A 12502-nucleotide genomic window follows, 5' to 3' on the forward strand; every position below is an offset into this window, starting at 1 on the left:
GGGACTAGCTTAGATGGGCATCTTGGTCGGCATGGACCAGTTGGGCTGAAGGGCCTGTTTCCATGCTGTATGACTCTATAAGTCTATGTTATGTGTTGGCACACAAGTTGTGGCTGTTTGAAAACACATTCCCTTGTTATGCATGCATTTGAAGGCTACGCATTGTCTGGTTCAGAAGTTGTCACCCCTCCTTCTTATCTACTACCAGAGTTGCCCATTTCGTGTCTGTGAAATGCAAATTCATATCACTAGAAAATGGTCATAACGGACACATCCTCAAAAACACCCAAAAGTTGAACAATCCTCAGATTCCACCATGTACGTGCATCTAATTTATGTATTTTTCTTGTCAAATTACAGCTCAGTGGTATAAATACCTTGGGAGAGAACATTGCAGATAACGGTGGCATCAGGCAAGCCTACAAGGTAGGGAGAGGTTTGTTATAACAACAACTTACATTTATATAGCACTCATCATCCAGTAAGAGCTCTGCCAGCTGCAGCTGTCAACCACATCTCCATATTACATTATACAGGAGATGCTGTATCAACATTGTCAGTTTTGATTTGGTTACTCGTTCATGGATGTGAACGTCACAGGTAATTCTCACACTCATTGTCGATCACTAATGGCGCTCTGAATTCTTGGGCCATTTCAGAGGACGGTTTGCAGTCAGCCATTCAGAGCAGAGTGGGTAAGGGCAGATATCCTTCCCTCTGGGACATAGAGCTCTACAGCGCGGATATAGGCCCTCCGGCCCAACCAGTCCATGCCGACCACCTTATCGCACTGCACCCCCAACAAAGTGCATGTTGAAGGAGATCAGAGCTACACAGCTGATTCAATCCAGCTAATGGACAGCTAGTTCCAATTTCCTGCGTTCGGCCCATATCCCTCCAAGCCCCACTCCTCCATGTACCTATCCAAGTGCTTCTTAAGTGATACTCTGGCAGCTCGTTCCATATGTTCACCACCCTGTGTGGAAAAAGTTGCCTGTCAGGTCCCCTCTCACTCTAAAGATAAGATAAGATCTCTTTATTAGTCACATGTACATCAAAACACACAGTGAAATGCATCTTTTGCGTAGAGTGTTCTGGGGGTAGCCCGCAAGTGTCGCCACGCTTCCGGCGCCAACATAGCATGCCCACAACTTCCTAACCCGTACGTCTTTGGAATGTGGGAGGAAACCGGAGCACCCAGAGGAAACCCACGCAGACACAGGGAGAACGTATAAACTCCTTACAGACAGTGGCCAGAATTGAACACAGGTCGCTGGCACTGTAAAGCGTTACGCTAACCACCACACTACCGTGCCTGCGCTAACCTATACCCCCTAGTTTTGGACTCCCCTATCATGAGAAAAAGACTCTTATCATCCACCTTATCAATACCTCTCATAATTTTAAACACTTCTATAAGGTCACCCCTCATTCTCTTAAATTCCAAGGAATAAAGACATAGTCTGGCCAACCTCTCCCTATAACTCAGGCCTTCCAGTCCTGGCATTAATGAACCCAATGGCCCTTTATTTCAATTTAGTGTTCCAATGGTCTCCATTACTGACAGCAGTATTTTTAATTCTGGATTTACTTAGACCCGAATTTGATTACCCCCAGCTACTGTGCTGGGATTTGAAGTGGCTTCTCTGGATCTGTTGTCCAGAAGTCTAGATACTGGCCCAATAGGCAAACCCTTATTACACTGCACCCCCAGCAAAGTGCATGTTGAAGAAGATCATAGCTATACAGCTAATCCAATCCGGCTAATGGACAGCAGTGCAAAGTCTCCCCATTATCTTCCTAGCAACAGGGACCACACAGAATCCTTCCTCAAGAAGGTAGATAGTCATAGTCACACAGCACAGAAACAAGCCCTCTGCTGTCAGATTTCTGAATAGTCCATGAACAATGTTATTCCTTTTCCTTATTTTTGCACTATTTGCTTATTTTTGTAATTTATGGTAATTTTATGTCTTTGCACTGTACTGCTGCTGCAAAACAACAAATTTCACGTCATCTCAGTCAGTGATAATAAATCTGATTCTGATTCAACCCAACACGTCCATGCCAACCAAGATGCCCACCTAAGCTAGTTCCATTTGCCTGCGTTTGGCCCATATCCCTCTAACCCTTTTCTATCCGTGCACTTATCCAAATGTCTTTTAAATATTATTGCTGTACCTGCCTCAACCACTTCCTCCGGCAGAGAAAGCTGAAAGGTAGCTGAAAAAGAAATAAAAATGAGAGCATAAGTTGGAAGTTCTGTAAGAAGGTCGCCCTTGATGCTTTGACCTTTCTCACTGATCGTTTTACCTGCACGTTGCTGGGTCACGATACGTAATCTATTGCTTTCACTGTTTGTTTCCAGGCTTATAAATCATATGTGAAAAAAACTGGGGAAGATGGGCTGCTACCGGGGATCAAACTGAACCATGATCAGCTCTTCTTCCTGAACTTTGCTCAGGTACGGCCAACTGTTTTGTGTTTCATTTTAATTTTCTTTGAAGGCAAGTCAGTAGAATTTAAACTCACCGTGCCAATCTGCATCACTTGTCCTGGGATGTTAGTCACAGAGTTACACAGCACAGACGCAGGTCCTTAGGTCCAACTCATCCACGCCAACCAAGGACTCTTTCTGAGCTAGTCCCACTTGCCTGCATTTGGATCACATCCCTCTAAACCTTTCCTATGCATGTACCTGTCCAAGTCTCTTTTAAACATTGTAATTGTACCCGCCTCTACCACTTCCTCTGGCAGCTCGTTCCATATACCCACCACCCTCTGTGTGAACAACTTGCTCCTCAGATCCCCTTGAAATCTTTCCCCACTCACAAACCTATGCCCTCTAGTTTTGGACTCCCCTACCCTGGGAGAAAGACTGTGACCTTATCTACACCCGTCGTGATCTTATAAACATTTATGAGGTTGCCCCCCCTCAGCCTCCTCCCCTAGTTACAAGCAGAACCACAATCCCAGTTCCTCATTGCAATGCGCAGTCAGGGGTTCCTCAGGGCTGTGTCCTGGCCCCACCATCTTAAGCTCCTCCATCAATGGCTTTAATAGAGTTGTAGAGTCATACAGCAGAGAAACAGGCCCTTTGGCCCACCATGTCCATGCTAACTATCAAGTACCCATCCATACCAATCCCATTTACCAGCACTTGGTCCATAGTTTTCTATGCATTCAAGTACTTCCCCAGATACATCTTAAATGTTGGGTGAGATTCTGCCTCCACTGCCTCTTCAGTCAGCATGTTCAAGATTCCAAGCACCCTCTAGGTGAAAACATACACTCTCAGATCTTCTCTAAGCATCCTACCCTTTACCTGTAGTTTTAGACACTTCTGCTATGGGAAAAGTTTCATACGATCTATGTCTCTCATAATTTTGTACACCTCTATTAGATCCCACCCCTCGACTTCTTCCATTAAAAGATCAGACATGGGGACTTCATTAGTGGTTGCACAATAGCAAACCAATAGTACTCACCTCTGCCCAGCAGCTGATTAAAACCACTGGCGATGTCCACCTTGTGGCTCAGGTTGTCCCTAATATTCATGCCTCCACATCCCTTCTGGATCCTCAGGACTGGTGCAGTGTTTTGACCCGAAATGTCGACAATTCCTTTCCTCCCACAGATGCTGCTCGACCCATTGAGTTCCTCCAGCAGATTATTTGTTGCCCCGTGGGTCATTTAGTCCCATGTTCCAAACCCGTGATCTCAACCATATAGAAGGACCAGGACAGGAGGCACTTGCAAATTCCAAATTGCACACCAAACTGAGTTGGAAATATATTGCTGTTCCTTTATCTTCACTGGGTCTAACGTCCCTTCCCCAACAGTGTCATGGAAGTATCTTCACCACGCAAACTCAAGAAGGTGATGTACCACCACCACAATTAGAGATGGGCAATAAATGCCAAATACATCCAAAAGAAGAAACAAAAGAAAATGTCACCCTCCTCACCATACTACAGCTCATGGAACTGTGGAAGGTTACAACATAGGAGAAGACCATATGATATAGGAGCAGAATTAGGCCATTCAGCCCATCGAGTCTGCTCCACCATTTAACATGGCTGATTTTTTTTCTCAACCCCATTCTCCTGCCTTCTCCCTGTAACCCTTAACCACCCCCCCCCCAACTTACCAGTCAAGAACCTCTCAATCTCTGTCTTAAACATTTGGCCTCCACAGCCTTCTGTGGCAACAAATTCCACAGATTCTCCACTCACTAGCTGAAGCAATTCCTCCTCATCTCAGTTCTAAAGGGACGTTCCTTTATCCTGAGACTGAGCCCTCAGATCCTAGACTTCCTACTAATGGAAACATCCTCTCCATGTCCACTCTACACAGGCCTTTCAGAGAAGGTTTATCAGCCAACTGACCTTATGCCAGTTTTTTGAAAGAGCCACCCACTTCACTCACTTTCCATTCTTTCCTCAATTTTCTTTCGTTAAGTTCCTGTTGAAACTGCTTGGGCGCAGTGCCTTATACCCGAAATCTATGCTCTTTGCTTGGTGACTCTACTGCCACAGTTTCTTATTTTCTGTTACATTAAATCACTTCAAGTTTTAATCAAATCTTCGCTTCAGTTTCTCTGCCCTGAGAAGCAGAACTTCACAGTTCCTCTTGCCTTTCCACATTGTTGTGCTCTTTCATCCTCAAGTTCAAGTTTATAGTTGTCATTGGCATGCAAACACAGGGTATAAATATCATAAAAATTAGATTTTGATGCAGTGTTTTGACAGCTGCGCAGTACATTACAAACATAAGTTGACATAAACTTAGTTTAACATAAATTATACATAACAAATAAACAACAAAATAAGCATAATGCTCGAAAGCCTTGACATCTTTTTTGTATGACCAAAAATATCCATGGTACTTGAGCTGGGGTTGAACAGAGTTGATGAGGATTTGTCATGACTTTTTGGTTTTGTACCCTCTGCATTGATCAGCCAGAGTCTTGGTCCCTGACTGTTAATGCCCTCCTGTGTAAGGCATATATCTGGTAATTGGGTCAGACTAAAATTAGGTTTGCCTCTGAGTTTAAGATAAAATAGCCACCCCCACCCCACCCACTACTCTTTCATTCATCACTTGTCAGAGTATTTGAGGAAAGGATGGAAATAATCTTTTTATTCTGCCATGGGATATGGGAGTCCCTGACAAAGCCAATGTCCTTAGTTGCCCTTGAGAAGGTGGTGGTGAGCTGCTTCCTTGAGCCACTGCAGTTTTGTTGGGTAGGGAGTTCGGGGATTCAGACTCCGTGCTGATGAAGGATCAGGAATGTATTTTCAAGTCAGGTCTGTGATTGACAGGAGGAAACTTGAGACGCTCCCAATGCAAGAAAGAATATTGATTATTTCTTTCAACATTGATTGTACCTTCAGGAAAACTTTAATCTGCAGAATATGTTTAGTTTTCTTATTGTCTGTAGAGAAACATCACAACAAGTCTTTACCATCAGCCATTCATTCTCTCTGTCTGTTTGTCTCTGTCTCTCAGATTTGACTGCTTACACTTTACAGTATGATCATTGTTCTGTTTGTTAGGGGCCAAAATTAGAAATAAGCTCTATATGATGATTAAGTATTCATTTTCCAATTTAATGCAAAAAGTTATTATCCCTGTATTAAAATTCATTTTGAGATGTAAAGCATCCATTTTCCGCTCTCAAGACCAAATTAAACTCTGAGATTACTTTTACTAATAGCTCTTCCACTAAGATGCAGGATTAATTTTTAATCACTATTCTTTAACCTTCAAGAGATCTTCAGTCATGTTATTGTTCTGGTGGCTCTTGATTTCCATATTAAAAAGTCCATACTAAGGAAGAGTCTCTCTCTGAAGTACACCATCAAGGTGGGATAGGACAAATTGGAGAGCTCTTTGAAAGGGTTGGCACGGACACAATGGGCTGAATGTCCTCCCAGCATGTGGTACCATAATATCAAAAGATAAAATCAGAACATGATGGTTATATCTTTTATTCAATCCTTTCCTCATACTCTGATTATATCACAACAATAACAACCAATATTTACATTGCACTTTTATATAGCAAGACATCCTGAGAGATGATAGGACATGTGGCTAAATGCTTGTCAAAGGTTTAAGGATGTGAGAAGGGTGGAGAGATGGTAAATTGGTTTATTATTGTCACATGCACAGAGGTACAAGAATATATGAACATCAGAAATAGGAGCAGGAGTCAGCCATCTGGCTCATCGAGCCTGCTCCGTCATTCAATAAGATCACGGCTGATCTGGCCGTGGACTCAGCTCCATCTACCTGCCTTTTCCCACATAACCCTTAATTCCCCTACTGTGCAAAAATCTATTTAACCGTGTCTTTAATATTTTTAATGAGGAAGCCTCTACTGCTTCCCTGGGCCGAGAATTCCACAGATTCAATGATCTCTGAGAAAAGCAGTTTCTCCTCATCTCCGTCCTAAATCTATTTCCCCGAATCTTGAGGCTATGTCCCATGGTTCAAGTCTCACCTACCAGTGGAACCAACTTTCCTGCCTCTATCTTATCTATCCCTTTCATAATTTTGAATGTTTCTATAAGATCCCCTCTCATTCTTCTGAATTCCAGCAAGTATAGTCCCAGGCGACTCAATCTCTCCTCATAGGCTAACCCTCTCATCTCCCGAATCAACCTGGTGAACCTGCTCTGCACTGTCTCCAAAACCAGTATATCTTTCCTCAAGTAAGGAGACCAGAACTGTACACAGTACTCCAGGTGCGGCCTCACCAGTACCCTATACTGTTGCAACATAACCTCCCTGCTCTTAAATTCAATCCCTCCAGCAATGAAGGCCGACATTCCATTTGCCTTCTTGATAATGTGTTATACCTGCAAACAAAGCTTGTGATTCCTTTGGTGAGATACAGTGAAAAACTTTGTTTTGCATGCCATCCATACAGATCATTTCATCACATCAGTGCATTGAGCTAGTAGAAGGGAAAACAATAACAGATTTATGAGGATAGGTTGAGTGAGCTGGGGCTTTTCTCTTTGGAGAGAAGGAGGATGAGAGGGGACTTGATAGAGGTGTACAAGATGATAAGAGGCAGAGATCGAGTGGACAGTCAGAGACTTTTTCAGGGCGACAATGACTAACACGAGGGGACATAATTTTAAAGTGATTGGAGGAAGATATAAGGGGAATGTCGGGTAAATTTTTTACACAGAGAGTGGTGGGTGCGTGGAACACACTGCCAGCCGAGGTTGTGGGGGCAGATACATTAGGGACATTTAAGAGACTCTTAGATAGACGCATGAATGATAGAGAAATTGGGTCTATGTGGGAGGGAAGGGTCAGATAGATCTTAGAGCAGGATAAAATGTCAGCACAACATTGTGGGCCGAAGGGCCTGTGCTGTGTTGTAATGTTCTATGAATGAAGAATGAAGTGTTACAGTTACAGAGAAAGTGCAGTGTAGGCAAACAATCATGTGCAAGGCCATAACGAGGTAGATTGTGAGGTCAAGAGTCCATCTTATCATACAAGGGTACCACTCAATAGTTTTGATACAGTGGGATAGAAGCTGTCCTTGAGCCTGGTGGTACGTGTTTTCAGGCTTTTGTATCTTCTGCCCGATGGGAGGGGGGAGAAGAGAGAATGTCCGGGTGGGTGGCGTCTTTGATTATGCTGGCTGCTTTACCGAGGCAGTGAGAAGTGTAGACAGAGTCCATGGAGGAGTTTAGGGAGGGAAGGCAGCTAAAGGCAGAGCAGCTGATTTGATTGCCTGTGGAATCATAGAATTGCTCCCATAGACAACCAGTAATCACCAGCCAGCAGATGTGTCCTATTATTGTCATCAGGAAACAGAGAACATAGAACAGTACAGGACAGAAAGAGGCCCTTCAGCCCACGATAGCTGTGCCAACCAGGATGCCAATTTAAACTGCACATCTGGCTGTGTGTGGTCCATATCCCTCCATTCACTGCTTGCTATCGATTTTTGTTGAGCTTTAGACATTTTTTATTCACTAGCTGGATTTGGGTTCCGGCATGATTATTTTGAGGTGAGAATTAATGATTGTCACTCATTACACTTGCAGGTATGGTGTGGAACATACAGACCTGAATATGCTGTCAACTCCATTAAAACCGATGAGCACAGCCCCGGACAATTCAGGTGAGGGTTTTACTCTGTTTCATTTCAAACCTGATGTTTAAATTTCCTTCATTTTGTGAAAGGTGCCTGTGAAACATTCCAAAGCTCCTCTTCCCACCCTCCATAAACAAGACCCATCCAAAACTTTATAGAAAAATTTAAAATTATGAGAGGCATAGATAAGGTGGATGGTAACAGTCTTTTCCCCAGGGTAGGGGAATCCAAAACTAAGTGAAAGACTTTGTTTTGCATGCCGTCCATACAGATCATTTCATCACATCTAAGGGGAATAGATTTAAGATGAGAGGGGAAAGATTTAAAAAGGACCTGAGGGGCAACTTTTTCACCCAGAGGGTGGTGAGTACGTGGAACGAGCTGCCAGAGGAAGTGGTTGAGGCTGGTACAACAGTATCATTTAAGCAGCACTTGGATAGGTACATGGAGGGGCGAGGCTTGGAGGGATATGGGCCAAATGCAGGAAATTGGGACTAGCTGGGTGGGCACCATGGTCTGGTTGGGCCTAAGGGCCTGTATCTGTGCTGTATTGCTCTTTGACTCTATGACTAAAAGACCATCCAAACTCACACCAGATCCATTCACCCACCCACTCCTGTGTTCACAAAACTACAAACACCTCAATTATACATTTCCCATTCTTATGGTCCAAGCTCCACAAGGTCTTGCCCCTCATGATCTCTAAAAGCTCTTCCAGGCTGAACACCTTCCAAGAGTTTCCTCCAAGTTTGGCTTCCATTTCCATTTTCCTTCACCTCACTGCGGACGCCTGTGCCTTAGGCAAATGGCCTCTCAGCTCATAGATTCCCTCGCTCCGCCTCGCTCAGTAACAAACTGCTGATTTCCCATGGGCTTATTTTGGTGAACATCTTTGGCCAATTTGGAGACGTGGGAACAGGAGGAGGCCATTTATCCCTTTGACCCTGTTTTGCCCTTTTTTGGGATCATTGCTGGTCTGTATCTTAACTCTGTCAACTTGTCCTGAACGAGCTCAAACTTTAACTGACCATCACCTCCCCCATCCTGCTACCTTCCTCCACTCCCATATCCCACTAGCCTTTTCTGGGAGAGAGTACCAGCTTTCCAATCCCCAATCCCAACTCCCCGTCTAAAGAAGTGGTTCCTGATACGTGTTCCTTAAACGGCATGAAATTTAAGGTTATGCTTCCTTCCTGGAATCTCCTGGCAAAGGTACTAATTTCCCCTCAAGAAAATCCTTTCATCATATTCTTCAGCTCACTGATCTGATGAGCTTTTCCAGCACTTTTTGTTTTTATTTCGTATTTCCAGAATCTGTAGTGTTTTGATTTTCACTGATTGATTTTTGTTGGACAAATGTTTTCAGGGTTCTGGAACCAGGGGAGATAAACAGAGTTAAGAAGCAGATCTCCCAGGATCTGAGTGATAGATTGAACAGCAGCTTCCTACACCCACTGTTCTAAATCAGTCTGCATCAATTTTGCAAAACAAGGTTCAGTATCCTACATCCCCATCTCTGAGTCAGATGCTAGTTCCACTCCAGAGATCTAGGCTGTTACTCGAGGAGGTGCTACGCTGCTAGATCTACCATAATTTGGATGGTTATTAATCTATTCTTTCACAGAACAATAAGTACAGGACAGGCCCTTCTGCTCACAGTATTGTGTTGAACTAATGAAGCTAATGATGCCTAATTAAACTAATCCCATCTGCCTGCACATGGTCCATATCCCTCCAATCTCTGCACATTCATGTGCCTATCTAAGAGCTTCTTAAATGCCTCTGTCATATCTGCCTCCACCACCACCCCTGGCAGCACTTTCCAGGCACCCACCGCTCTCTGTGTAAAGAAAGATTTGCCCCACACATCTCCTTTGAACTTTCCTCCTCTCACCTTAAGTTCATGCCCTCTAGTATTAGACATTTTGACCCTGGGGAAAAGATACCACCTGTCTACCTACAGTATGCCTCTCATAATTTCAAGTCGTAGTCATAGAGTCATACAGCACGGAAACAGGCCCTTCGGCCCAACTGGTCCATGCCAACCAAGATTCCCATCTAAGCTAGTCCCATTTGCCCACATTTGGCCCTTATCCCTCAAAACCTTTCCTATCCAGGTACCTGTCCAATTGCCTTTTAAATGTTGCTAATGTACCTGCCTCAACCACTTCCTCTGGCAGCTCATTCCATACACAAACCACCCTCTGGGTGAAAAAGTTGCCCCTCAGATTCCTATTAAATCTCTCCCTTCTCAGCTTAAACCTGTGCCCTCTAGTTCTTGATTCCCCAACCCTGGGAGGTGGATGTCAGAAAATCCAATTGCACTATTTTGAGCAGGACAGTTTTTCAGGGGGTCCCACAATGTTTCTGTCCCTTAATCAACATCACTCAAACAAAACATCTGGCCGTTATCAGTCTGCTGTTTTTGAGGTTTGCTGTACGCACATTGGCTCCTTATATTCACTAATACATTAGGGACATTTAAGAGACTCTTAGATAGATACATGAATGATAGAGAAATGGAGAGCTATGTGGGAGGGAAGGGTTAGATAGATCTTAGAGCAGGATAAAATGTCGGCACAACATTGTGGGCCAAAGGGCCTGTACTGCGCTGTAATATTCTATATCCCAACAGAAATTACAGTATTAAAGAAATTCATTGGCTGTGGAGCACCTTGGGACTATGTGTGACAAAATCTGAAAATGCTGTAAAAACTCAGGAGGTCAGGCAGCATCTGTGGAAAGAGAAACAGTCAGCATTTCATGTCTGCAACCCTTCCCAGATACCGCTTGACCCGTGGAGATTTTCCAGCATTTTCAGTTTTTGTTTCAGATTTCCAGTATCTGCAGGTTCTTTTTTTATTTGTGAAAAGCCATATAAATTCATCTTTCTTCTAAATTTTGACTTTTTTCTCTCTCTTTTTGTAGAGTTTTAGGGTCTCTCCAGAATTTTGAAGAGTTCAGCAATGCATTTCACTGCAAGAAGAATGAATACATGAATCCTCAGAAGAAATGCCGTGTTTGGTAACCAAACAGTTCTACTGTACTTCAAGCTGTGTGGAATGTCTTTTGCTAGGAGTCATTAAGTGGGTGAAACTTTGAACTGCAATGAATTACTTTGTACTCGGTAATTTGAATAGATCAGATCCCATTTCTGCTGGTACCTCATGTCAATCAAATTCCCCAAACCACTACTACTCAAATAATCCAACAAAAAACTCTGGATTGGAAAAGAAAGAGTTACAATGGTAAATTTAGCAACTGTATCATAAGCATTGGCGATCTTAACATTGTGTACAATCCTACATGAAGAGCTGTTTCGGTTCATTAGCAAAAACACAGACTGAAAAAGAGGTTTGGAGAAAGTGAACCATCACCACTTGTATTTTAATGCCTGACACTTGATACTGTCCAAGATTGTAAATGTTTATCAGACAGTGGGTGCACAGGTAAATGAGTGGAGATGAATGCAGATTGAACAAACCTAAATTAAGACTAGGAGCCAGGGTGAGAAATCAATCAATGCTGTGTTGCATTCTGAATTACAAGGATAAAATTAATGGATGATCCTTTGAAATGACAGAGAAGATTTTCTTTTGAGTTTCTGGACTTTATAGTGTTCCGAGGGATCAGAGCCTTCTCGGGTGTGGCAACAGCTCAAGTCTTCTGATCAGCGATTGAAGTTTATAGAACATGACCTCATGATGGCTTTACCCATTGGGATTCTCCTCCCAGTACAAATCGGGCTCTAGTCTGTTGATAAGAATAGGCTTGACAAGCCAGCTGGCATTTTGTTACTCAACACATTGCATTCGTCCAAGAGTCGTCAAATATGAAGATGGTGTTGTGTGCTTTAGTTAATGATATAGAAAGAAAGACCTTGCACTTAAATAATGCCCATGTGACCTCAAGACATCCCAAAGTGCCTTACAGCCAAAGTGCAATCATTATTGTAAAATAGAGAAATGAGGCAGTCAATTTGTACACAGCAAGCTCCCACTACCGACAATGAGGAGATAATTTGTTTCAATGATGTTGATCCAGGAAAAAATATCAGTCCAGATTCAAAAATGTGAGACCACAATCTAACTTTGAAAAGTGTTTGGATGAAAAACACGATGATGCTGGAGGAACTCAGCAGGCCAGGCAGCATCCGTGGAGAAAAGCAGGCAGTCTACGTTTCCAGTCAGGGCCCTCCTTCAGGAGTCCTGACCCCGAAACATCGACCGCTTGCTTTCCTCCATAGATACTGCCTGGCCTGCTGAGTTCCTCCAGCATCATCGTGTTTTTATCTAGGTATTCCAGCATCTGCGGTCCTTTATTTCTCTTTGAAAAGTGTTTATTAAATTTGCCGAGAAACATCCAACATTAAGG

General features: G+C 43.3%; 1 protein-coding gene across 1 annotated transcript in view; it reads left to right on the plus strand.

Moving 5' to 3' along the window:
- LOC127571382 (neprilysin-like) overlaps positions 1-12261 on the plus strand; it is a 222825-nt gene extending 210564 nt beyond the window's left edge. Inside the window, 4 exon segments of the mRNA XM_052017696.1 lie at positions 361-426; positions 2369-2464; positions 8079-8155; positions 11057-12261. Of these exon segments, the coding sequence (XP_051873656.1) occupies positions 361-426; positions 2369-2464; positions 8079-8155; positions 11057-11156 (339 nt within the window). The 3' untranslated portion in view covers positions 11157-12261.
- The last annotated feature ends 241 nt before the right edge of the window (positions 12262-12502 follow it).

The sequence above is a fragment of the Pristis pectinata genome, chromosome 6 (assembly GCF_009764475.1).
Source record: "Pristis pectinata isolate sPriPec2 chromosome 6, sPriPec2.1.pri, whole genome shotgun sequence".
NCBI classification, from domain to species: Eukaryota; Metazoa; Chordata; class Chondrichthyes; order Rhinopristiformes; family Pristidae; genus Pristis; species Pristis pectinata.